This window comes from Mesoplodon densirostris, chromosome 10 (genome assembly GCF_025265405.1).
Source record: "Mesoplodon densirostris isolate mMesDen1 chromosome 10, mMesDen1 primary haplotype, whole genome shotgun sequence".
In the NCBI taxonomy this organism is placed as follows: domain Eukaryota; kingdom Metazoa; phylum Chordata; class Mammalia; order Artiodactyla; family Ziphiidae; genus Mesoplodon; species Mesoplodon densirostris.
The window spans coordinates 21,930,831-21,958,238 of NC_082670.1; the positions used below are offsets into that span (position 1 = coordinate 21,930,831).

Here is a 27,408-nt window from a genome sequence, read left to right on the forward strand (position 1 = left end):
AAGTGTACACTATGACAGTTTGATATACGTATACACTGTGAAAGGATTCCTGAACATCTGCTTTATTCTAACGCAAGTGTAGGGGAAATGCTTTTTCTTAGTACAGTGGAGACAAAAATGGAGTTTTCAGAACAATGTTTTTATTTAAGAATTAAGGGAAAACAAAAACATTAAAGCATAGGAATACATTGACTGAATACAAGTGTCTCGTTTGGTCTGAAATCTTGAAAAAGTCACTCTGACTACTTACCTGAGGTAGATTTAGGTTGGCACTGTTTCAAGAGAACCTCCATCCATCCCAGAAGTTACCTTCTAGTTTTGGTTACAGGCTCCCAAGTGGTCCTTTCCAACCTCAGGTTATTCTATATGAGCAATACCAACACCTTTTCCCCGCCATGGTTAAAAGCCCTCAGACCTGTTTCATACCCCCAAAGTTCTCTGTCTGAGGGATGGTCCATTCTTAATTTACTTAAAGACTAGAGACAATTACCAGGAAGATTAGTTGAAAGAAGGGGCAAGTCACTGCCCTGCCAAAGATACAAACTCTGTTCCCTTCTCCAAGTTCTCTCTAATGACTAACAAGTAGCCATAAGGACTAATTTTCATCACCACCAAGCCATACACCCAATACTATTTTAAGAATTACAATTGTCAAACATATACTAGTGATAGGCATGATTTTCACCAAAGAGAAACAAATACATCTTGTGTGTTTTATCACACCGAGCAACTTTTTATGGTATAAGAGCTATTTAGGAAAATTACTAAAATACATCAGATCAAATAAACTTCCAGGACCTGTTTTCTAAAAGAAGAAAAAAACACCCTAGAATCAGATTCCTTATTATCACTATGAGTTATATCCTCTGACCCTAAGATTATCAAGGTCATCAACCAGTCATCAGGATCAGAGCTGAGAGCCAAACACAAGGTGGCAGTGCAAGAGTTGGCCACCGCCATGAGTCCGAACACCAACGCTCTCTGGAGTTCAGGATTTGCTAAGATAAACCAGAGGACTCAAAATACTTATTCACCAAGTCTACAGTCCCAAATACTGTAGAAGTTTTAAGTATTTATATTAAATGTCATTTTATCTGAGGGAAGGAAAAAACCTCAGAAGTGTCCACTTACAGATCCCTGGATTAATTAGAGTATTTCTGGAGAATATTAAAGGTAATCATAATTATCCTGTTAAGTTGGAGGTAAGTGCTTATCCTTAAACCTCTGATGAATCTGCCAACTACTTTCCCCTTCTAGCATTTAGAATCCTACATTACAAGCGAAATATATACCTTATATTGTGGTGATTGCAGTCTTTTCCCTGGGAATAAAAAGTATTCTCTTTCCTTGGCAGAACCGAAGTAAATGAAAGGCATGTCATTATGTGGCTTGATTTGTTATAAACAGCAGGATAATGGAGTGGAAAAAAAAAAAAAAAAACCCCCAGCTTTTGAGTCACGATTCTCTAAATCAAAGTCTAGCTTCTCCGCTAATAATGCATCATTATGTGTTCTACTCTGTGCCTACTCAGGCTTAAACCTTTCTTTCAGCTTTCTCTTAATTATTTTGCAAGGAGCTGATGAAGATATCTTACCATTGAAAGAAACATGATAAATGAAGTCACAAAAGTATGGGTACTAGCAAAAATCGTAACGATTATCCTGGAACGTGCATCTGAGTTGAGAAGAAATGAATCTCTAAAGCTGAAACTGCAAGTACCAGTAATAATCTGAAAGATTTTAGGGAAAGGAAACTTGTAAGGGTATGCCTCAACTCACAAGTAAAAAGCTGAGTATTCTACCTCGTTATGAGGTTGGCCCTCCAAAGGGGAAGCCTTGGGAAGAGTTTTGATCTATGATAACTACTCCCTAGCTGCTTAGTTTTTTACACAACCAGCAAAAGGTTCCCACGCTGCTATCAACACACTAGTCCCCATTCCAGCCAAGACTTACAAACTCGACAGAGGCAAAGTAAATGTACTTCTTTCCCCCAACAGTAACACATGCCACACCTTCTCTCTCAAGGTTACAGTCCTTTCCTTTATTGGAGTTCCAAATTTAAAAAACTGAAAGTAAAGCAATCATTAAGTGGTTCAGATAAAAGAAAAGCATCTTTACCTGAGTTTCCCATCAGGCCTACTCTGACCTGCCCTAGCTCCTTGCAGAAAAAGTTTCTGGGTATCTAAAAAAAAAAAAAACAGTTTACATATTGACTCATTAAAAGTCATCTCTACTATATGAGTCAACTATGAGAACAGTTGTTCTCATACCTATTAAATGTACATAGTCCACAGTTAGATCTCTTACTAGAACAAAATTATCTGCAGAGTAGGGTCTTTGGGGCGCAATAAGGTAGGGATTTCCTGCAAGGCTTTTTTTTAGACTCAAGGTTATTTATAGGGTTTTTCACTTATGTGAGTTCCCCAGTATACCACAAAAACCGATCACTGACAGAAGCTTTTCTCATTCAGAGAATTCATAAGGTCTTTCCTCAGATTTTTTTTTTGGGGGGGGGGTGCAAACCCAAGAAGGCTCTCCACCTAATGCTTTTGCCACCTTCAAGGCAAATATAGAAATTTTCACCTGTATGGCTTCTCTGATAGGTAAGAAAGTCATAGTTCTGTTAGAAGATTTCTTCACACTTGTGGGGGTCTCTTCCCAGTGGGGCGTTCTGACGTCCAATGAAATGTGCACACTCTCTGAAGCACTGTTGACACAGGGTATTAAAAATGCTGTCCACCAATGTGAATTCTCTTGGAATGAGAAGAGGTGACCATTGCTAGAAAGCTTTCTCACATTCAACAAATCTGTAAGGTTTCCCACCTGTATGAATCCTCTTGTGGGTGATCAGATACAAGCTTGGACTAAAGGTTTTCCCAAACTCAGAGCATTTGTAAGGTTTCGCATTGGAGTGGTTGATAAGCTTCTGTAAGGACAGCTCTCTGGGCAAACCATTTCTCAACTTCCTACAATTGCAGATTCTCTGGTCCCCAGTGAAATCTGAGCTCTGAGGAAAGTCTGAGATTTGCTTAAGAGTTCTTCATCTTAAGGAGTTCTCTTACATTGTAAATACATTTTTTATGGCATTATTACTTCTTGTCTGGTCAAGACATTTGTGAGGCTTCTGATGCACGGGGAGGGCTGAGCTCAAGACCTTTTTCACCCACATCACAGATATATGGTTTTTCACCGATGTGGATTGTCTGATGTTGAAGAAGTGCTGAGCTCTGGTGAAAGCTTTTATCACAGACACCGTATTTATAATGCAGCTCCTCTGTCTGAGTTCTCATTTTCTGTTGGGCAACAAAGTCCATGCCCAGGAGGAAGCCACTCTCACATGCAGACCACTGATGTGGTTTCTCTTCCATGTGAATTCTTTGATGCACAATAAGGTCTGAACTACAGTTGAAACTTTTCTCATATTCCAGGCATTTAAAAGTGTGAGTGTGAGTTGCCTGGTGCCTGATTAGGTTGGCGCTCCGAGTAAAACTTCGCATACATTCTAAGCATTTATACGGCTTCTCACCTGTGTGGACTCTCTGGTGTACAATAAGGTCTGATTTCTGGCCAAAGCATTTCTCACAGGCACCACACTTATAGGGCTTCTCCCCAGTATGAACTCTTTTATGAACAATGAAGGCTGAACGGTGTCGGTAACTTTTCTCACACTTATTACATTTGTAGGGCCTTTCACCAGTATGAGTTCTCTGGTGGCTAATAAGATCTGATTTCCCACTAAAAGCTTTTTCACACTCCAGACACTTAAATGGTTTCTCACCTGTGTGAGTTCTTCGGTGTCTTATAAGGTTTGTACTTCGGCTGAAGCATTTGTCACACTCACTACATAGATACGGTTTCTCGCCTGTATGGCTTCGCTGGTGGACAAGCAGATCAGAGCTCTGACCAAATTTCTTGCCACAAATATCACATGTATAGAATTTTTTACCTGCATGTGTTCTCTGGTGTCCTGAAAGGGCTAAGTGGTGCCAAAAGCTCTTCTCACATTTGCTACATTTATAAGGTTTCTCATAATTGTGGATCCTCTGGTGTGAAATAAGATCTGAGCTTTGGATGAAGGTTTTCTCACACATATCACATCTATAAGGTTTCTCCCCTGTATGGGTTCTCTCACACATAATAAGAGCTAAGTTTTCACAGAAATTTTGCTCACGTTCAAGGCACTGGTATATATGATCATCTATTTGAGCAATCTCATGCACATGAATAAAAATCTTTTTACCCTTCTGAGGGCATACATGATATATTTTCCTTTTTTGAGTTCTCTGATTATACCTCTCTTCTGAAGTGTACATTTTCTATGGCTCTCTCCTAGGGAGTTTTCCACTGGTCTTCCTGACCCATCATTTTCTTCACAGTCATTCTCTCGATGAGAACTTGAAAGATACATCTGTTTTAGGCCTTTCAGTCATGAGCAGCTCCTCTCTGCAAGTTTCCAGCATCATATATACTAATTCTTTACTTGGTATCTCCAACCCTGTGAAACAAAGAAGAATTATTATTTATATTCCTTTAACTCAGAAAAAATGCTCAAAATTAAAATTGCTGCAAAAAAGACAGAATTTCTGCATCAAAGTCCACAAGTGCTCTAGGTTTTACAGGGGTTGAAAGCAGTTAGTTTTCCTCTTTACTAGTATAAAACCAATCAGCAACACATACAGGGCAAGTACCAGAAAGAATTGTTTCTTTAATGAGCTCAGGTGATCTCAAAACCAGGATTCCTCCTCTTCCCTTGGTTCAACTGAATAATCAAGACGCCTAATAATTAGTACGCCTGCTCATGAAGAAAACAATCCAAAAGGGGCTATGAATATCTGTGCAGTCCTTTCTGTAGTAAGGTTTGGAGGAAAATGGTTAATGATCATTAGAATTCCCAGTGCAAAGACAGAGAAAGTAAGTTTCTATGACTATCATCCTAGCTGTGTGATGTCAGGCAAGTTACTTAATCACTCTGTACGTAGTTTCCTCATCTATAAAATGGATTAATGATGGAAATTACCTCAGATCACTGAGTTGAATAATAAATTAATCACGATCTATCTCATGGTAAGTACTCTGTGTTAGCTATTATAATAACTATTATTATGGCAAAGGGGCCTAAGAGTCTGCTTTGATATGGTCGTATGAGCACAAACCTTGCTCAAAAAGAAAAATCCCAACTTACTGCTGATAAAAAAAAATAGGATGACTTTGCTTCCTATTTTACTGAGAAAATCTAAGGAAGCCAAAAACCAAAAACATAAAACACTTCCACATGCTCTCACCACATCAACCAACCTCTTCCAAGGTGGTCATGCACTCTCCATCTTTCCTTCTGTTACCATGGATAACAAACTGCCCCTGCTCAATCTAAGGACAACCTGTCCATTGGTGTACTGGATTCCACCCCTTTTTGCCACAAAGACATCACTCCTGCAATTCTATCCTCTCTCTCCTGCAATATCAATTTGTTCTTTCCTACTGGATCACACTAATCAGCAAACTAGCTGTTACGTCTCTCCTAAAACCAAAGCACTAACAAGAAACTTCTCTCAACCACCTCACGCTCGAGCTATTGTCTCACTTCTGTTTCTCTTTACAGCAAAATTCCTCAAAAGAAATCAATCTGTTTATTGTCTTTAATTCTTATCTTCCAAGGTTTCTGAAACATACTCCAATCAAATACCCTCACCACTCCACCAAAACTGCTCCTATTAGAACCTAGCAGTTCCTAGGAAATCTGACTCCTAGTTACCACTCCGACACACTTCCCTGCTCTTCTCGTGTGTACTGCAAGATAGTCACCTTGGCCTCCTTGCTGTTGTTCAAACAAGCCAGGTCCATTCCCATTTCAAGGTCTTTGTACTTGTAGTCTCTCCCTGCTAAAGTGCTCTTCCTTTCGATCTTCAAGGCTCCCTCTCTCACCTCACTCAAATCTTTGGTAAGCTGTCATAGTCTCAGTAAGGCCTGACTGACCATCCTATTTTAAATTACGACACACCTCCACCCCAGCTGACCCACACATACAACACTCCTTCTCTCCTTTCCTGTTTTATTTTTCTCCATAGAATGTAAGCCCCTAAAGGACAAGGATTTTAGTTCATTTCATTTGCTGCTGTTTCCCTAGCACCTGGGACAGTGCCTGGCACAGAGGAGGTATGTTCACGTACAATGAGGTACTATGTAGCTGTAAAACTGGGTGAAGATAACCTTTATGAATTGATGTGGAGCAATTTCTAGGATAAACCATAAATTTTAGAAAGCAGCGGTGTAAAACAGTATGCTGCATTTTGTGTAAGAATTAAGTAGAAGTAAGAAACTACACATATATCTATTCATTTGGACAAAAAGAAACTCAGAAAAGAAGAAACTAATGAGTTTGGTTATCATCACAAGGTAGGTGTAAATGGGATCAAAAGGACTGGAAAATGAAATTGGTACCAAAGGGTGGATGGAAAGCGAGTCATACTTCTGTTAGTATATACATTTTTGTAAAACACACATTTTTACTTTTTAAACTGTTACATTTCACATATTCAACAAATACATAAATACATAAATAAATAGAAAAGCTGGGGGAGAAAAAAATTAAAATGGAATACAAATAAAAACAAACAAGTCTGTATTTCAAATTAATAACAAAACCACCCAGGAGGGGGAAAAGTAAATAACTTTATAATACAGTATTAGGATTATATAAACGCAAACTAAAGATAAAAAGGACTATAAACAATTACTGAACTCTAATTAGTAGGAGTTTTCCCCCAGAGTGGAAAAGGTTCACTACTTAATGTATAGCCTAGGAATGAACAAATAAATAAATATAACGGCACCCAGATGCTTCACTGTCAGCGAAGGGGGTTACAAACACAGAAAAGGGAAAGGCTACAATGAACTCTGCACCTGTAGTGTTTAACTGGAATTAGAAGTATCAGTATGAGGTCAAGGTTTTTAAGTATATACAGAAAAAATAGAAATGTGTGTATGTGTGAAGGTGGGTGCTTTTTTTTCTACTAATGTCTAGCTGTGAGGTCACAGAAACGATGAAATCCCAGTAGTAATGAGCACACCAAGCACTTAGAGCGTGGTTTCTAAACACCATTTCTCACTGAAAGGAATCAAGGCTCACTGGAGAAATGGCTAATTCCAGGGTTTAGAAAGTACAAGATGAACCTGGAGCATCTTGTTGTGTCAGAAAATAAGGAAGTGCTCAAAAAGTGGTGACAGGGCTTCCCTGGTGGCGCAGTGGTTGAGAGTCTGCCTGCTGATGCAGGGGACATGGGTTCATGCCCTGGTCTGGGAGGGTCCCACATGCCACGGAGTGGCTGGGCCCGTGAGCCATTGGGCCTGTGCGTCCGGAGCACAGGGAGAGGCCACAGCAGTGAGAGGCTCGCGTACCGCAAAAAAAAAAAAAAAAAAAAAAAAAAGTGGTGACAATATGCCAAGAGGACCCAGGAGCCAGGCTGAAGGGGCTGCCACTATACAAATCAGGAACAAACAACATCAAAATAAATAATGATAGTGATAAATTAGTAACACAATAAGAATCCATGAATCCATACTCATTTAAAAAGTGAATAAATGGTCCGCCGCTGCCATATTGTCTGTATGAAGAGAGGGGAGAGCGTCCGCCGCCACTGCAACTTCCACCACAGTTTGAAGAAAACAGTTCTGAAACAAGCTCTTACCCCCAGCTGCCTCTCAACACAGTGACTGTCATCTCTCCAAACGTCAAGTCCAGCTCTGTCCGCCAACCTGTCTGACATGTCGGGACCCGTGCCAAACAGGGCCAGAGTTTACACTGATGCTAATACGCACAGACCCCAAGAGTACTGGGATTACAAGTCACATGTGGTGGAATGGGGAAATCAAGATGACTACCAGCTGGTTAGAAAATTAGGCCGGGGTAAATACAGTGAAGTATTTGAAGTCATCAACATCACAAATAATGAAAAAGTTGTTGTTAAAATTCTCAAGCCAGTAAAGAAGAAGAAAATCAAGCGTGAAATAAAGATTTTGGAGAATTTGTGAAGCGGTCCCAACATCATCACACTGGCAGACATTGTAAAAGACCCTGTGTCACGAACACCTGCCTTGGTTTTTGAACACGTAAACAACACAGATTTCAAGCAATTGTACCAGATGTTAACGGACTATGATATTTGATTTTACATGTATGAGATTCTGAAGGCCCTGGATTATTGTCACAGCATGGGGATTATGCAGAGAGATGTAAAGCCCCATAATGTCATGATTGATCATGAGCACAGAAAGCTACAGCTAATAGACTGGGGTTTGGCTGAGTTTTACCATCCTGGCCAAGAACATAACGTCCGAGTTGCTTCCCGATATTTCAAAGGTTCTGAGCTACTTGTAGACTATCAGATGTATGATTATAGTTTGGATATGTGGAGCTTGGGTTGTATGGTGGCAAGTGTGATCTTCCGGAAGGAGCCATTTTTCCATGAACATGACAATTATGATCAGTTGATGAGGACAGCCAAGGTTCTGGGGACAGAAAATTTATCTGACTATATTGACAAATACAACATTCAATTAGATCCACGTTTTAACGATATCTTGGGCAGACATTCCTGTAAGCGATGGGAACGCTTTGTCCACAGTGAAAACCAGCACCTTGTCAGCCCTGAGGCCTTGGATTTCTTGGACAAGCTGCTGTGGTACGACCACCAGTCATGGCTCATTGCAAGAGAGGCCATGGAGCACCCCTATTTTTACACTGTTGTGAAGGACCAGGCTCGAATGGGCTCATCTAGCATGCCAGGGGGCAGTATGCCTGTCAGCAGCACCAATATGATGTCAGGGATTTCTTCAGTGCCAACCCTTTCACCCCTTAGACCTCAGGCAGGCTCACCAGTGATTGCTGCTGCCAACCCCCTCGGGATGCCTGTTCCAGCTGCCGCTGGCGCTCAGCAGTAATGGCCCCTTCTGTCTCCTGATGCCTGAGCAGAGGTTGGGGATTCCACTCACTCCCTTGATGCAGCTTGCGCCTGGCGGGGAGGAGTGAAATACTTCCGAAGCACCGTGTCTGAACCGAAGCACCGTGTCTGAACCGTTGCTTGTGGATTTATAGTAGTTCATTCATAAAAAAAAAAAAATTACAACAGGCTGATATTCCTTTTTTTCTCTTTCTTTTTTTTTAACTCGAACTTTTCATAATTCAGGGGATTCCCTGAAAAATTATCTGCAGGTGGAATATTTCACAGACAAATTTTTTTTCTCCCCTTCCAAATTCAGTTCCTTATCACTAAAGAACAAAGATAAACCAGCCTCAATTCTGGCTGTTGCGTTTGGGTGGAGATTTCTTCCCATGCCCACCATTGCTCCCTTACCATTCCACATTTTGAGGGGTTTGTATTTCACGCTCTCCTCCAGAGATTACAAAAATGTAGCTTCTTGAAGCGAGGTGGGAAGGAAGGAAGAAGGAAGGACCCAACCTATAAGAGCAGTGTACTGCTAGTCACTTATATCACTTTACTCCAAAAGTGCTTCAGTGGGGTTATACTGGTGAATCTAGTGGAAATACGTCTTACACTGAAATATGTTACACTGAGATGCTGAAAATCTACCCAAAGTGCAGACAGGTCCTGAAAACGTCTGTTCAGTATGAATCATGTCTTATTGACCTAACCTAAATGCAACTCACTTATAATTTAGTTTCAGTTCAGTTTAAAACTTTAATACCGTCCCTCCCAGGCTCCTTACCTCGGTCCTCTCCCCTTTCATCTCCCAGCATGCTCTATAGCTGGTAGGAGGGGGAAGGCAAAACCTTTTTCAGTTTTCTTTGACTTGGTCCTTTTGAATTCAGTTAGTTACTGGGTATAATTACTTTTTACAAAAGAAATTGCTTTTTACAAAAGAAAAAAACACTGTCTATGTTGGTTTCATGCTAGCAACTCTTGAAGAGCTAATGAGAGATGTGGCCACTGCATTTTATTTTAAGCTTTCTACCTTCTTTTCCTCCTACTTCCCCTTCCCTCACATGCCATCCATTGAGCAGACCTGCCCCTCAGTCTTGTAAATGTACCTGAGAGGTAGGAGCAGAGCCACTATCTTCAGTGAAACTGAAATGGTAGACCTGGAATTGTGGGAAAACTAAACTCTCTTGTTACAGCCCTGCCACCCCTTGCCGTCTGTATATATATAATACTTTGTCCTTCATATGTGAAAGATCCAGTGTTGGAATTCTTTAGTGTAAATAAACATTTGGTTTTATTTATCCAAAAAAAAAGTGAATAAATAGTGAGCGAGAAGGGAAAGTTTTTTCTTATATTAAAAAAGCCAACAATTAAATGTAGAATAAATGATGGAATTAAAAACATCACATGTCCAATGAAGAGTAACAAATGTTTCAGGCAAAAATATAGTGGATGAAAGTTTTATGAGAATCAGGATATTTACACAATCTGAATATATCTCCCCACTAGATATTTAATAATTACAAAGACCAAAAAAGTAACTTCACAGTATAGAAACCTGGAAGACACCACCTTAACCAAATGATCAGAGTTAACACCACCAGTAACAAGATATATAGCTGCCTCCTAATATGATGCAAAGAGAAGAAAAGAACATCACTTCTGTGCTATCTTGCCAAAAATGTTTAACCGGAATCTAATTATGAGGAAACATCAGACAAACCCAAATTGAGGAAAATTCTGCCAAATAAATGGCCTAAACTTAAAAAAAAAAAAAAAAAAGTCTAAAGACAAAGTCTGAGGATATGTTCCACAATAAAGACATGACAATTAAATGAAATGGGTGATAGTGGAATGGATCCTGGATAACAAAAAAAACTTATTTTTCTTTTCCTACAAAGGACGTTAGTGGAACAACTGGCTAAACTCCAATAATGTCTGGCGATCAGATAATAGTATTATATGAATGTTAATTTTTTGACTGTGATAACTGTAATGATAATATAAGAGAATAGCCTTGTCTTCAGGGAATAAAACAATTGAGTATTTAGGACAGGCTTTCTCAACTAGAGTTCTGGCAAAGAACAAAGCCCTACAGAAAATGACTTGAGTAACTATTTTTTTCAATTCTCCCAAGGATGGCATGTAGCTAGTAGCACTGAACACACATGGGAGAGAAGTTAATTCATTGCATACCTATTACTTCAGGGCTTAGCATGTCTTAGGACTTTAGGGCTTAATTCTCATAGTTTGAGATGAGGTATTATATCTATAACTTACTCTCAAAAGGTTCAGAAAAAATGTACATATAGGTACATGTATGTATAGAGAAATTAGTATAGACAGACTCATAAAACATAGTAAAAGGTAAACATTTAGGGACTGTGGGTGAAGGCTGTATGCGTATTCTTTATATTATTTTACAACTTTTTTGTAAATCTGAAATTACTTCAAAATTTAAATGTATGTTATTTTGTTTTTTAAGAACATGGGAGCTGAGGGCTTCCCTGGTGGCCCAGTGGTTAAGAGTCCACCTGCCAATGCAGGGGACATGGGTTCGAGCCCTGGTCTGGGAGGATCCCACATGCCATGGAGCAGCTAAGCCCGTGCACCACAACTACTGAGCCTGTGCTCTAGAGCCTGCGAGCCACAACTACTGAGCCCGCATGCCACAACAACTGAAGCCTGCATGCCTAGAGCCTATGCTCCGCAACAGGAGAAGTCACTGCAATGAGAAGCCTGTGCACCACAATGAGAAGCCTGCGCACCACAATGAAGAGTAGACCCCGCTTGCTGCAGCTGGAGAGGGCCAGCGTGCAGCAACGAAGACCCAATGCAGCCAAAAATAAATAAATTAAAAAAAAAAAAAAATATATATATATATATAAATTTAAAAAAAAAGAACATGGGAGCTGAGAGTTGTATATTGTGATAGTTAAAGCTGAATGTTCAAACTCTGGAATCAGATTTTGGCTCAAATTCCCACTGTGCTCTTTTGTAGCTATGAGAACTTGGGTAAGTTACTTCCTTCAGCTTCAAACTTCAATTTCGATAAAATAAGTAAGATACCATTACATGTCTTAAGGAGTTGCCATGGGAACTGAGACACTGTCAATAAAGGACGTGGCTCAATGCCTGGGTCTCAAGAGATGCTCAATAAACAGTAGGTTCTATTATTTTCTTAATTCCATCTTCACAGTCACAAAAACACTAACATTTCTTGAGCCCATCCTCTGTGTCTGTCTCTTATGCAAAGCCTTGTTCAAAATCCATTTAAAATAGTTAACTAAATAATAATCAGTTAATGATTAATATGAAGATTAAGCAAAAACCAGAAAAACATTTATAGAGAAATGCTAGGAGGAAAAGGAAGACTTTAGAATCGCAACTAAGTAAAGATATGCATCCATACAGACAAATAGCTACTCTAAGATGGTGGCTGTATGGGAGTTTTGTCTTTTAAAATGTGTATTACTGTTAAGGTCAAAAGGAGAGAGAGTAGAGTGGAAATAAATGATTCTGAGCATGGTCATAGCCTGGTAAATGAATTAGAACATTCCCTAATTTTATCAGCCGAGGGTATCATATTTGCCCTAAATAGCCAACCAACTGTAGGGCACCAAGGAAAGAAATTAAAAATAAGGAAAAAATTAAAAATAAGGAAGTCTTTTAGAGGTCAGCACCTAGAAAATAAAATACAGTCTGGCTGTCAAAATTTAAAGTAATCCATGACACTTCCCTAGTTCAAAATACTATAACTGCTTCCTACCACTCTAAGAATAAAACCTAAAGTTTTCACTGCGGTATATAATGCGGTACCTCCCCCTACCTTCAGCCTCACACAACACATCAGAATCTTTACACTTGCTCCTTCTGCCTAGAATGCTCTTCCCCCAAGTAGCTTGCTCCTTTATTCGATCAAGTCTCTGACTGAAAATTATTTCCTCAAAAAGAGGTACACCCTGACTACTTCATCTAAAATACCTATGTCCCCTTAGCCTGTTTTACAATATTTCTCTTCATAGCACTTATCACCATCCAACTTTGTGGTATATATCTTATATTTGTTAACTTGTTTCTCTCTCCTACTAGAATATAACTTCCATTAGTGTTAGGACTTAGCCTTTTGTTCACTGCAATATTCCTAGCGTCTAGAATACATTTGTTGAATGAATGAAAAATATGAATATCAGAACCAAAAAAGAGCCATCATCCTCTAAGCCTCAGCAGCAATATAACAGGCTAGGCTAGTAGCCCTGGCTGGTGCATCTGGCAAACCCAAACATATACTTCAAGTCTTAGCTTCAGGGTACCCTTCGCTAAGAGGTTTCTCTTACCTCTTCCTAGGAAAAGACTGGTTCTCTCTTCCATGGCTAGGGTCAGAGTGCACAGAATAGGCAAACAGGCTGAGTACAGAACTTCAAAGCCCAAGGCTATCCTTATAGTTAAAGGATGTACGTGACAGGCAGATAAAGTCGATAAAGTGTTATCTGAAAAACTAGATAATGCTTACTGTATCAGGTCCCAGGCTAGGGATTACCTCATTTATTTTTCATTGATTACATGGATTATCTCATTTAATCTTCCCAAGGTTGTAAAATAGGTATGAATACCAATGTTTGCGCCTTACAGATAGAAAACCTGATGCTTAGGGCAGTTAAATAACTACGAAAGAACTCACAGCTAGTAAGTAGCAGAGCCAGTATCTAAATCTCCATCTTCTGACTCCAGGGCCTGCTTAAGCATTGGGCATACTGCCTTTTGGGGGCTGCAAATCAATCACAAAGGAATTACTAAAAGCCTATTGTAAATAAGCCTGTTGAAAAGGAGTAGAAAATACACTTAAATTGGTAGGACAGCACTCGGTTTTAGCACTCTGCTATCTCAGGAGCTAAGAAAGGGTCATGTATCTTTTTTGCATGTATCTTCTCCCATTCCTCTATGTCTCCCCCAGTTTCCCTCTCCTCTGGCCTCAAAAATTCAGTTTATATAGAAACATACAGCCTGGTATGTTACTTACCATAACAACAAAGACTCAAGACTATCTTCCTTTTGGCTCCAAAAGGTCTCTAGTCCATAACTATTCACAACACCCAATTCTTCCCTCTCCTAGAGGAAAAAAAATCAATGATGTAGAAATTTATAATTTTTGTGAAATTTGTAACTTTTCTGAGGCTTGAACATCTAAAAATTGGTTCCATTTACTCCCCAGTCTGGTCAGTATCTTTCAACCGTAACTTACCTCTTCCCACCTTTCCTTACATTCTCTTTTCTCTTGCAAGAAGCACCTGCCACTGGTAGCCATCAGTTCCTTCCCAAACAGCTCTAGACAAAACATCGAGAATCCTTCTGGGTAATGACTAACCTTAACTTCATAATAAAGCCCTGAGTCCTGTTCTACTTGTTTCAATTTTTACCTCAACTTCTGAGATCAATGACCCATTCTTCTACCACTATAAACCTCAAGATGCAGTTGATAAGTGCATATGATACAAAGCTATATATAATGCCGGTTTCCAAAAATGGTTATGGAATGATTAAACAAACCAGATTTTTCTGCATACAGATTCGATGCAACATGACGAATCTCTGCCTTAAAGATAGGGGTGGGCGGTGGGTGGAGAACATTCAACGTCTTTGGGTTTTTTTCCCCCCAAAGTGAAAGATACACTTAGATCACTTAGGAAAGTGCCTGGCAGTGTTTACTATTATCTCCAGGAACGATAGCACTAAGCTTCTCTTCCTTCAACTTTTCATTGACCTCCTTTCAGTCGCCGTGTTGCGAGGACCAGAGGCTGCTCCTACCAGGCGGAGGCCGAGGGGGTCTCCGGTCCCGCAGAACCCCTCCCCCGATCCCTGGGCCCCGCAGGCCATGCCCCTCCCAGGCCCCGCGGGCCGCGCTTACCACGGCAGCAGCCGGCGCCGCCTCCGCCTGGGACGGCACTTCCGGTTACTCTCCGGACACTCGGGTTTGGGTTTCCCGGCGGCCGCAGGCTCCGGGCGGTAAACCTAAGGGCCCACCTTCGGGAAAAGAAGGAAAGCCAACCTGGGAGGCCGACGAGAACCAGAAGCAGCCCTCTTTGCGTGGCTCGGCGAGGGCAGTTGGGGCCAAGCCATCCAGGGGGCTCTTTAAGGGCCGACAAGGCCGGCTACCCGAGCCCTTTCAGCCTGGCTGGGAAGCGGCCGGCGCAGCCCCGCCCCCTAGAATCACATGATCGCCCCCTGTTCAACCACTGGGGCGGTCCACCCCCCCCCCGGCCTCTGGGCCAATAGGGGCCGAGCCTCTGGACCGGGGGCGGGGCCCTGGGGCGCCTGCGCTCCGGAGCCCTTGGTGTTTCGGGGCGGAGCGGTCGACGACTTTATTTAGGGATCCTTTCTGATGCTACTGACGTCTGGGGGTGACGAGAGGACCCCACTACCACGTTGTCTAAGAAGAAGCAGCCCTCTTTATCTTACAGTTTCCGACTTAAGTTCTCTTTCCTGAAGGCTGTTAAAAGAGGACTCGAGGCAGGAGTAGCGTCAGAAGAGATGGATGCCACCGACCCTGTGGAAAACACCCCGAAGGATCTGGAAGAAATGGAGGATACCAAAACACGGTGGAAGCGCTCCGTCACCCAAGATGTGGCCAGAGAGATGAATGAAATGCTTTAAAGGGGGGATAGTGTTGGCTTTGTGTGGGTAGAGAAAACTGCAGAGGAGGATAGGACTGCTCTGATTGTAGGAGGTTTCCCAGTCCTTCCTGATTGTTTATGGGCTGGAATCAACTTAAGTAATCACCTATGTTTGGGTTGGAGCAGAAATGAGATTTCCTTCAGAGAGAAGTAAATATACCTATATCTACATCTCCCCTTGCTCAATTGTTCAATGAAAAAAAAGTTTCCTAAAATCCCTCAGACATCAAAGGGGAAGGATTAGCACTAGGAATATAGAGGACAAAAGGCTGGGTAATGAGACTAAGAACTTGGATTGGGAGAAAAATACTGAGTTTAGGGAGTGGTGAGAGCATCATCAGGGTCATAACAGTCGTTTATTCAAGATTAACTAATCATGTTCCTAATTCTGGAATTCTTCCTCAGAGGAGTTGCAGCTTAGTTTCATGTTTGTTTTTAATGAAAACTTCCAAGTAAGGCCCAAATATTCTATCCAGAGCCTTCTTAATATTTGAAATAAATTTTAATAATTTTAGAGTATGTGATATGTTCCAGACATTGTTCTCATCGTTTTACACGTATTATCCCTTTAACTTGTAACAAAAATTCTATGAGTGATGAATTGGGAGATTGGGATTGACATATATACACTAATATGTATAAAATGGATAACTCATAAGAACCTGATATATAAAAAAATAAATAAAATAAAATTCAAAAAAAATTCTATGAGATGTTTATTTTTATCTTAGGAGGAAACTGGTGCAGGAAGAGATTGAGTACCTTGCCCAAAATCACACATTTAGTAACCAGTGAAGCTGAAATATGAACATTCATATCAGAGCCTGTGCTTGCCATCATTGTACTTATAGGACTGTATCAATAGTGGTGACTGTATAGTGGAAAAGTACTGAGTTCTGATTCCTGCACTGTATATAGGAAGGTCTCAATAACTGTTGAATTGAACTCCAGCTTTTTCTTTAAAGATACATTGACCCAAGCAAAGAGCTCATTTTATTCATTGTTTCATTCACTCAACACATGTTTATTGAGCACTTCCAATTCACCTGACACTATGCTGTGTATTAGGAAGTTAAAGACAGGAAAGACTCAGTCCCATTCCTCTAACGGTTCACAGCCTGCTATGGAGAGAGCAAGTGGTGTGATAGAGGTAGAAGTTACATAAGGTAGTGTGGGAGCAGAGAGAAGGAGCACTTGTTTGAGAAAGGGTCAGAAATGACTGTAGAGCATGGGGCATGAGGTGAGGCTTGGAATGGAAGCAAGGAGTTGAAGATGGGACTGGAATGGAAGATGGGAAATAGGTCAGAGATGTTTTAATGTGATTTCAGTTAATGGACTTTATGTTGTAAGAAATGGGAATCCATTCATGGGGTAGCTCAATTATCCCCAACCTTAAAATCTTTAGAAGGATGATTTTATTTTAGTTTTACATATAGAGAGAAGCAAAACAGGAAGCCTGGAGACAAGGATAAAGAATAAGGTAGAGTAGCCAGAAAATTAGGAAAATGAAAAAAAATGGGTCATGGCAACCAAGGGAGGAGAGGTTCAATTAAAAGGTTATTGAGGGCTTCCCGGGTGGCACAGTGGTTGGGGTCCGCCTGCCGATGCAGGGGACACGGGTTCGTGCCCCGGTCCGGGAAGATCCCACATGCCACGGAGCAGCTGGGCCCGTGAGCCTTGGCCGCTGAGTCTGTGTGTCTGGAGCCTGTGCTCCACAACGGGAGAGGCCACAGCAGTGAGAGGCCCGCGTACCGGGGAAAAAAAAAAAAAAAAAAGGTTATTGAGAGCAATGTCAAATAAAGAGATCAGATGAGATAGCACCAAAGAACATTGGATAAAGTTTACATGAGAATTACTATGTTCTAAGTGCTGTTATAGGCACTTTATTGTATTAGCTCACTTGATCATCCAACAACACCATGTGCTTTAATTCTCACAATAACCCCATATTATAGATGAGAAAGATGAGGTACAAGGAGGATAAGTAATTTGGGCAAAATCATGCAGCTGTTAAGAGGCAGAATGGGGATTTAAACACTGGGAGTCTGGCTTCTGAGTCTGTGCTTGTTACCACTACCCTATCCTGCCTCTCTAAAGAGGCCCTGCGGAGTTTAGAAAATAAAGAGGTTTTCTTTCTTTAGTAAGGGCAGCTTCTGTGGAGTGTGGTGGAAAGGGAAGTAGGGAATGCAGGTAGCATCATCTTTTCTTTCAGAAGCTTGGCTATGAAGAAGAACAAAGAAAGGCCATCTCTAGCCTGGAACACAGGACTTAAACAGTGAGCAGGACCTAGGGCTTCAGGGTGGGGGAGATTTTAATATGTTGCTAAAGGAAACAAGTTCATAGGATGAGGATTCAGGAAAGGGGTATTTGATGTAGAGAGGCCACTTAGGAGACAGGAGAGGCTGAGGTGTGCAGTACGAAGAGGAAATAACGTTGAATGGGAGAAGGAATCTGAGATCAGAGCAGGAAAATATATCTGTGTTGCTTTGGTCTTGTTCAGAAACCCTTACTTTTAGAATTTGGAGGGAGGAACCTCAACTGGCCATAGATACTCTATTCATCAGGCTCCCATCTATTCTATTAGTCATTCGTCAGAACCCTGATTCAGAGGAATTTTTCTCACAAGAAATAATCTTCTGTCTGATTGAATTCAAAGATAAAAATCAGTAATATATTTTTAGAAAATAAATCACCATGTTCATGTTTCAGCAATTCCAGTAGGATAGCATTGTTGTTCTTCACCTCCTGACTTCCCAGGGTATCTCAGATTTTCCCACTGAAGTATAACCAAGCAAGAGGAGAATGGACAAATACCTCAAAGTGGCTTCTCACAGTTGGAAAGTTAATTTGGGTGTCTCATTTTATCTTTAAACCTCATTCAATTTGCATTCGACCCTGTGATCTAGTTGGGCACTGGAAATAGAAAATTTAAAAAAAATTAGTTCCTATCATTAATAAATCATAGTTGAAAAATGAAATAGATATTTGCCTAGTTCAGAGGTGGCAAATCTATGCAGTAAATTACCAGCTTCTTCCCCCATATCCATGGCGCTAACACCAATCAGTTGTGAATTTTCTTTTCCAATTTACAAAAACTTAAGCTCAGGTACCTTCTCAATACAATATCCACTGTCAGTCAATCAGGATGGATTTTGCTTTGCTACCCCTGGGCACGAGAAAAGTTTAATTCAATAGCATATGAACTAGAGGAAAGATCTGTACAAAGTACCATAAGAATGTTGAAGGAAGTGGGTTATTCTGTCTGGAGAGATCAGAGGAGACTTTACAAAAAGAGATAGGCAGTCTACAGCTGTTACGATTGCTTTGTTCCACAACTCTTCAGAGAGCCAGGTTTCTTCCAGTTCATTGTCCCCTATTCCTTGGAATGTTGCCTTTATCTGGTAGGTAGAATTCTAACCATCACTTTCACATTTTAGACAGAAAGATGGAGGAAGAGACAAAGAAGAAAAGGCAAAGGGCATGTGCCAGCTTTTAGTAAAGGAAGTTTCCAAGAAGCTGCCACACAATCATTCCACCTGCATCTCTTTGGCCAGACCTCAGTCACACTGTCACATGGAGTAGCAAGTACTAATCCTATGGATGAAGGTGAATATGGATATTACATGGGAATCTGGGATGGGGGGAAGGAAGAAGGGAAGTTGCTTTGTTAAATACTGGATTAAATCAAGTGGTCTATTATTCATTTTCTGCATCACTCTTGTAGCTATAACATCCCTCCCCCATAACATGCATGTTCATCTTCTTCCATAGGAATAGAACCCAATAATTTTGGAAAGCATATGGACAGCAGAATAAAAATTAACTCCTTTGCAGCTACAGAGCATAATGAGACAATGATAGTCACTAAATAAGAAGGGTAACAAAGGTAAGGAAATCTGGAGAGAATCAGCTTGAAGAAACAAAAAATGAAGTTGGTAGTATGGAGGGCCCAGTAGGTAAAGAGGGAGTGAATTATGTGAAGAGGGCAGAACTTCGTTTGGGAAATCTGATGAAAAGCCACCAGGGATTTGGCCATATCTGAAGTTTCCTTTTAAAAGAGCTCAAGTGGAGGGAGCTAGCTCAAGTCTGGAGGGGAGAAATAGCAGAGGGAAATTTCTGAGTGTGTCTTGTTTTATCCTGTTAGTGGCTACATTCCTTCCTTACCAGAACATGTTTCTCTCTCAAGGAGAACTCAAGGAACTAAGTTGAGTTTCTGTCTTGTCCTCAACCTCGTGGCTCCCCTCCTGCTGAAATAGACTTCTATCTCCCCTTACTGGGTACAAATCTTGTTCTTAGACACTGACATTTAGCAGTGTCTGGGACATCTGTTTTGAACATGATCTTTGGCTTTCCCCTGGTAAGCAGGATCACTTATCCTTTGCAACCGGGATGGCTAGAGAGAGAGTGGTTACTTTGTCGCAGGCTAGGTCTTTATTAGGTGGGTATTACTGACTCAAGCCTATAGACACAGATGCTTTGATTGCCCTAATTTTCAAAAAAAAGTTCTCCTCCTATACTTGAGGAGGTCTATCATAAATCTCAAGTATAATCTTCTGCCTCAAGTGTCTTCAGGCTGTTTTTCTAACTTAAAATTTTTTCAAGAAATGGTTGTCACGGTTTTTTTTTTTTTTTTGGCATGAGTTTTGATTTAAACAAAACAGAACAAAACAAAACCGAGATGAGCACCTTCCATCAGTCCTCCAGGTAGCCCCCAGACAGGTTAGAACAGACCTATACGATAATTTGAGAACAAGGACTGTTCTGCTTTCTTTGGAATCAGGCACCAGGCTCCCACACTGGGAACACACACTTCTGTCTTTAAGTCTGCTGCTGAGCCAGAGGGGGAGTGGGGCAAGAGCAAGTAAACATGCCACAAAGATTCCTACCATTTTTTGGTTGACTTTTTCTTGATTCAGCTTTCATTGGTTGCTGTAAACTTTGGACTACCTTCCAGAATTCTCATGAAATTAGCTTTCACATTTTCTGCTTGTTTTTAAATGTTTTTGTCAAGGGACAGGAACTTAGAGCTGCCTGCTCTGCTTTCTTGCCCCAAATGTTTTTATAGAGCATCTCAAACTCTTCCAAAGAAATTCTGCAATATTAATTCACAAAACACGTGAACATAATTGAAGAATCCCTCCCCTTCTGCAGGCTGAGGGACAATATTTTTAGGTTAATAAAAACTTTCGTGGTTTTGTTGATGTGTTGTTGATATTGATGTCTGCTGATGTGTTTAAGACAACAGAAACCTTCAAAACAAATATAGAAGAACCTTTGGAATTTGGGGGATAAAGGAAGAAAAAAGAAAAAGAAAAATCAGGTAAAACATAGTAGAGAAATAAGTTAGGATTCAACAGGTTGTTTTGTAAGCTAATACATGGCTCTTCTTTTTAGAGAACAATTATGTATTAACTCAACATCAGCCTAGCCAATAATCTAGGTACTCAGCCTGAACACAATTGGGGCAAACAGTTTTAATTTATGCATTCAGCTAATATGTATCAGACACTAACCGAGGGGCTATGCATGTGATGGACATTATGCCCCAAAATTGCTCTGAATGAAAGAAGTGGCAGTTCTCAAGACAGACATGACTCTAGAATCCTTTGTATTCCCTGAAAGGGGTGTGAGTCCATTCTTTATGGCTCCTGTAACAAATTACCATGTACTAGGTGGATTAAACAATACAAATTTCTTATCTTACAGTTCTGTAGTTCAGAAGTCTAATTCAGGGCACACTGGGTTAAAATCACGGTGTTTTCAGTGCTGCGTTCCTTTCTGGAGAATCTGCTTCCTCGCTCTTTCCAGCTTCTAGGTTTCCTGCAGCTTTTGGCTCATAGCCTTCTTCTTCCATCTCCAAAGCCTGCAATGAAGGACCAATTTCTTCTTATGTTACATCTCTCCAAACCTTCTGTCATTGCAAAACTCTGACTACAGCCAGAGTCAGGGTCTCCACTCTTAAGGACTCATGTGATTAGACTGGGCTCACCCAGATGATCTCCCCATCTCAAGGCTGTAAACTTGATCACATCTGCAAAGTCCTTTTCGCCATCATGGTAATATATTCACGGGTTCCCCCTGTACTGATTGTTCATGTCAGGGGAGGACTCTAACGACTTGGAGGCTAGCAAAGATCATCATTATTGCCAACCACCAGAAATAGAAGTCCAAACAAGTCTGCTCACTGCATCTTGCTATCAGAGTCACCAGGGAAAACACAACACAGTCAAGCACAGAATGGAACAACACTTTACTTACATAGCGAAGAGACAGAGCAAGGTCAGCTTTAATATGAGGGTCAGTCCCCCATGTCTAGCAGGTCCCCACAGCAGCTATGCACACCCCTCTCATGCCACAGTAGGAGGACCACAACCCCTTTCCCGTGGGGTCTGAAATACTGGAAGCTGGGAGCATGCCTGAGGGTCACTGATGCATGTGCTTAAGCAGAACAAAGGAATACACATTATGAAACAGGGAAATAGATTCCCACATAAGGCAATAAGCCTGGCACAGACTGTGTGGGTTCTTTATCTCTTGGTAAGGATGTGTTCCAGGCACAAGGCCCATTCTTATCTGACCAAGCAGGGGCTGAAAGACTGTGCACACGAGACTGCCTTTCTCAAGAATCCACCCCAAATCTACTGAAACAATAGATAAAGCATACCAAATCTGGTAGGACCCTAGTCTACCTCAAATTTGGAAGCATAACTGGGTCCAGTGGGTTCCCTGAACAACCTGTGCAGATGCAGTTCACTGGCAGATACTTTCTATCCTTTCGAGAGAGCACTTTACCAGGTTCACTAAGAGGACTACACGAAGGAGTATGACCAGGCCTCCCTGGAGCCTGGTCCTCAACTAGGAACCCCAAATGCCAGGGCTGAGCCAACTGAAGAGGTCAAAGAATGAGTCTAGGCATGACACCTAAAACAGGAGCAAAAAAAAAAAAAAAAAAAAAAAGCAAAAGTAAACCCTACAGAATTCAAACCTGCCAGTCCACAACCACAAAAATAATTCCAAGAAATAAATGTCTTTATGTGTGGAAAAAAAGAGCTAGGGCAAGGTTGAAGATAAGGCTCATCTCCTACGTGAGGCTGCTCCTTCAAGACTAGGAAAGGGCTGTTTTATGTAATAGATAGAAAAAACACAGAGTAGCAAGATGAGGAAACAGAGGAATATGTTCTAAAGGAGAAACAAGATAAAACCTCGGGTCGGGGCGGGGGGACCCAGTAAAAAGGAGATAAGTAATTTACCTGATAAAGAGTTTAAAGTAATAGTCATAAAGATGATCAGCAAACTTGGGAGAAGAATGGATGAACATAATGAAAACCTCAACAAAGACATAGAAAATATAAGAAAGTACCAAACAGAAGTCATAGAGCTGAAGAATGCAATAACTGAACCGAAAAAGACCCTAGAGGCATTCCACAGCAGATTCTTTTTCTGGAGCTCATAGTCCTTTGCTCCCTCTGGTGTTTATCTGTGGTGTTGCAGGTTCTGTGGAGCTGCAACAAGCTGCCAAACTCTCCAGTGTTCTCTGTGGCCCCAGGCCTCCGAAGTATGATGGTCCCTTGTCAGTGCTCGTAATCACGTGAGACAGAAACTAGTCCCTTGGGCAGCCTCCCCTGCAACCCCCGAAAACCAAAATGTTGGGCATATGTTCCATTCTTTCCTTTCCTTCCCAAGAGGGAGACAATAATTTGGGCATTTTCTCCTGATCTTACTGGGCTCTGTCAGCTTGGAGGAAAGTCTACAGTGGGTAGAATGCAATGGTTTTATTTATTCATTTCAATGTAGCCATTCTTGGCTTTGCAGTACTTGGGGTACTGCAACTTCTCAACTGGTTTCTGGGGCTCTCATAAAAGCTTTTTGGACCATATATTGATGTTAAGTTGGTGTCTCTGTCAGGGAACAAGGCTTTCTATTTTGCCATCTTGCTGATGTCACCCCTTGCCAGCATTATAATTTAAAGCTCTAGAATTTATATTTGCTATTCATTTGAGGAGGCTGCTTCTGATGGTAATATAATCTGGGGAGGTTTTGTTACTTTCTTCTATGTGGATTTCATTTTAAGCAATAAGTTAATGCTCTTTAGTATTCAAACATTTCTAACTCTTGACTATGCCTCCATCAGTTCCTTTCTGCTGATTATCAGGGATGGTCATCTGACTGAACACTGGCATGTTCATTGACAATTGTGATAACTTCTATCTACAGGAGAGGAGGTTGGGTGTGGGATCTACAATGAAAAACTGAACACATACTACATGAGAATTTTTTACCTATTACTTCAAGATTTATAGGAAAGAAAAGATTCAAGAAGTCCAATTCATCAAAAGCTGGACATATAAAAAGAAATCCATAGCCAGTTACATCATAGTGAAACTGTAAAAGAAAAAGACGAGAGCAAGAAGAAGGAGGAGGAGGAGGGGGGAGGGGGATGAGGGGAGAGGGGGAGGGGGAAAAAGAAAGGATCACAATGGCCCTAGAGACTAATGATAATCCTCAAAAAATAGAAAAGAGACTGCCTGCAAAGGCGACACTGTTAGCTACAAAATAGCTTATTAGAATTTTCAAATTGAAGAAATAAAATTACTCTTCAACTAAAATTTTATTTAGTGAATCTATTTTTGAAAAACATTAGTGACATAAAGATACCAGAAGACAAAAGAAAATTTGAGAGTTTATCCCACAAGTGATCCTCAATAAAGGAGATCTCAAGAATATACTATAGAAAGAAGGAAATTTTCACAGATATATTCTTCAGCAAATATTTTCAGAGACATTGTTCTGGACTTTTTGGACCAATCAGTAAACAAAAATGACAAAGAATTTACATTCTATTAGATTTGCAATGCAAATCATGGTGAGAAAACGCATAGACAAGTATCAAGGAGAACTGCCTATTGCTGGTTGTTCAACCCAAGTGTAGTGCAGAAGGCATCCACTTAATTAAGAAGGGGGCTGCAAGCACAGTGTCGGAGCCCCAGTGAGATGAAGAGGGTAGCTCAGCATGAGGTGTTGGAGCCTAATTAGCAGGAGGGATGTGTCTGTGGGAAGCAGGAGCCCAGCCAGTGGCGTCAGATCCTGAGCAGGGTGAGGAGAGCATCCGTACAGTACAAAGAAATGGCAATGGAAATAGAATTTATGAAAAGGATTTTGGAGTGAGCTGTTGGTATGCTATTATTTCTGCACATTCCCTACACATGATGCAGATTGCGGTGTCTCTGCCCTTTTACTAAATCTGCACAAGAGAGGTGTCAGCAAGGCCAGTCAATGGCATCAAAATATGGGAGACATGGTGGAGAGGGGCATGGGTAATATAAAGGCAAGAGATGGGCAGCTTGACTGCCTGAAGTTGCTCTTTTCTTGGGATTGGCCTGTAGTTCCAGAGCTTATCAGGGACAACCAGGCATGGGCATTTCCCACAAAACATGTGTGGGAAGCAGGAGAGAGGGAGCAATGTCAAGGGACCAACTTAAAGCCAGTACAAGTGGGCTGAGTGGAGAAAAGAAAGCAGCTTAGGAAAAAAGAAGCAGGAGAAACTTTGAGTTTCACAGCTGCTGAAAAGGAAGTCACAAGGAAGGAAGTGGAGGAGAATACGTCATCATCAGGGGAAATGCAAAAGAGAACCCACAATCTTGTGTGTTGTTCAAAGAAGAATTATTCATATTTAAAATCTGAACAACCAGAGAGGGTCACACTAATGACATCACCATTTAAGTAAGAATTTTATTGTACCCCCATCCCCTTAATCTCACCTCTCTCTGCCTTAATTCATCCCTCCACTACACTCAAACTTGGAAGGGTCAAAGCCTTAGTTAACAAGATGGCAGGGGAAGGGTAGGAGTTCAGGGAAGCAAAGAGAGATGAAAGATTTTCCCTAGCAGTTATTCAAGTAGCCGTGACTCAACATCCCCAGTGGGTGAAGGGAGAAGTTTTATCTTTATGTCAAGTTTGCATTTTAGAGTGTTACATGGAGCTTAACACTTTAATTTTGGGACTGAGATGGTATTAGTCAGGATAAGTCATAAAACTTCATATGGAGGTAGGAAAAGAATGCATCCAGTGAATAAAAATAAAATGATAATGGAAGACCTAAATATATCTTCTGTATTATTCTATCCCAGAGATTGGTCATTTTCATGTCACAGAATTTGGAGAGGTCCAATTGATAAAGTTATATGGCTATCCATTAATCAGTTTTGTTATTATTACTATCATACCAAAAAATGACATCTCAGATATCTAAGAGGCAGTGCTCCATTTGGGTTATTCTAAACACATGGCAGATACAACAATGTTTATAATGTAAAGCTACTTGACATTTTCAATTTCTGAGTATTGGTGTAAATATAATTTTTGTTTAGAGATGTCAAATAAAATAAAAAGCCATGAATTTCATGTGTCCCAACTACTTGCACTTTTGGAATAATATCTTGTTCTAGCCAATAACTCCCACTTATTTGTCTTTAACATGCCACAACATAAAAACTGTTTAAAACTAGAGCAGGAAGTAGATAATTCCTGGTCTATTGTCAGCTGTTCACTATTTGCATTTGTGCTATATATTTTGAGACACAAATGTGTATTTTTTCTCATCTTATATCCCTATTCAAATTTAAATAGAGATGTGTAGCAATGTAGAAAGTAGTTATAGCCAGGATCCCCACAACCATCACCCCAAAGATCTAAGAGGGTCTGAAAATGATCTGAAGAGAAATGTAGCATGGAAGAAGAGGTTTTGTAAAAGAAGCATAATGGACTAGACTTTGAAACAAGAGTGAAAGAACTTCCCTAATTAAGAGAAAATGATTCACCCAATTATGGAGGAAGAGAAGAACATCCCAAGTACCTACAAGCATTTTGACATGCAGACCCGTTACTGGCATTGACCAAGACAAATGACAAGAGTTCACCAACGAAAGAGTTCATTAGAAAAGATACTCTTAACATTAGAAAAACTCCTGAGACTATGGCATAAATCATCCCATGACATGGATGCTACAGAGCTTCCAGGTAAAGGAACCAGGTAGGTAGAAACAGAAACAGGGTTAGCATTACTTTCCTCCCTCTTTTCCTGGGACCTGCATTGGATCCTGTAAGCTTGGCAAGAACCTGAGTGAATAAGAAGATAACAAATGACTACCTTCAGAATCAGGACTCAGAGTCAGGAATTTCTTTAGGCAATATAAATATTGGGTTGGCCAAAAAGTTCATTTGGTTTTCCGTAAGATGTCTCTAGTAGCGCTTAGTTGTCTTTAACTTCATTCGAAACAATTTTGTTAGATTGTATTGTGACAGTTGTCTTATCAGTGTGCATTTAAAGAAAAACTTATCAAAACTGGTGAATTTTGGTATAGCCATTTTAATATTAAAGATGGAAGAAAAAAAGCAACATTTTTGGCATATTATGCTTTATTATTTCAAGAAAGGGAAAAACGCAACTGAAACACACAAAAAAGATTTGTGCAGTGTATGAAGAAGGTGCTGTGACTGATAGAGCATGTCAAAAGTGGGTTGCGAAGCTTCATGCTGGAGATTTCTCACTGAATGATGCTCCACAGTCGGGTAGACCAGTTGAAGTTGATAGCAGTCAAACTGAGACATTAATTGAGAACAATCAACATTACACAACTCAGGAGATAGCCGACATACTCAAAATATCCAAATCAAGTGCTGAAAATCATTTGCACCAGCTTGGTTATGTCCATCGCTTTGACGTTTGGGTTCTACATAAGTTAAGTGGAAAATAACCTTCTTGACCATATTTCCTCATGCAAGTCTCTACTTAAACGTAACAAA

The 27,408-nt window shown here is 40.6% G+C and overlaps 2 protein-coding genes and 1 pseudogene across 7 annotated transcripts in view; 2 read left to right on the forward strand and 1 right to left on the reverse strand.

Annotated features, from left to right (window-relative positions):
* The window catches only part of LOC132497348 (histone H4), a 313,717-nt gene that overhangs the window by 196,422 nt on the left and 89,887 nt on the right, over positions 1–27,408 (forward strand). The window lies entirely within an intron of this gene.
* ZNF322 (zinc finger protein 322) lies at positions 136–15,125 on the reverse strand. Of its 6 annotated transcripts, XM_060110449.1 has the most exons (5): positions 14,841–15,125; positions 14,178–14,260; positions 13,956–14,044; positions 8,872–9,075; positions 136–4,494 (listed from the first exon to the last, which is right to left on the reverse strand). In XM_060110449.1, exon 5 carries the CDS (start codon positions 4,310–4,312, stop codon positions 3,104–3,106), a length of 1,209 nt encoding a protein of 402 aa, XP_059966432.1. In that variant the 5' UTR covers positions 4,313–4,494; positions 8,872–9,075; positions 13,956–14,044; positions 14,178–14,260; positions 14,841–15,125; the 3' UTR covers positions 136–3,103. The 6 variants fall into 6 exon arrangements, with proteins under 6 accessions (XP_059966432.1, XP_059966433.1, XP_059966430.1 ...); XM_060110450.1 differs by lacking the exon at positions 14,178–14,260; XM_060110447.1 differs by lacking the exon at positions 8,872–9,075.
* Positions 7,689–8,971, forward strand: LOC132497337 (casein kinase II subunit alpha-like; annotated as a pseudogene).

What these genes read in the sequence shown, in the direction of transcription:
- ZNF322 (XM_060110453.1), bottom strand. Translation starts at nt 4,312, where the DNA reads ATGTACACTTCAGAAGAGAGGTATAATCAGAGAACTCAAAAAAGGAAA.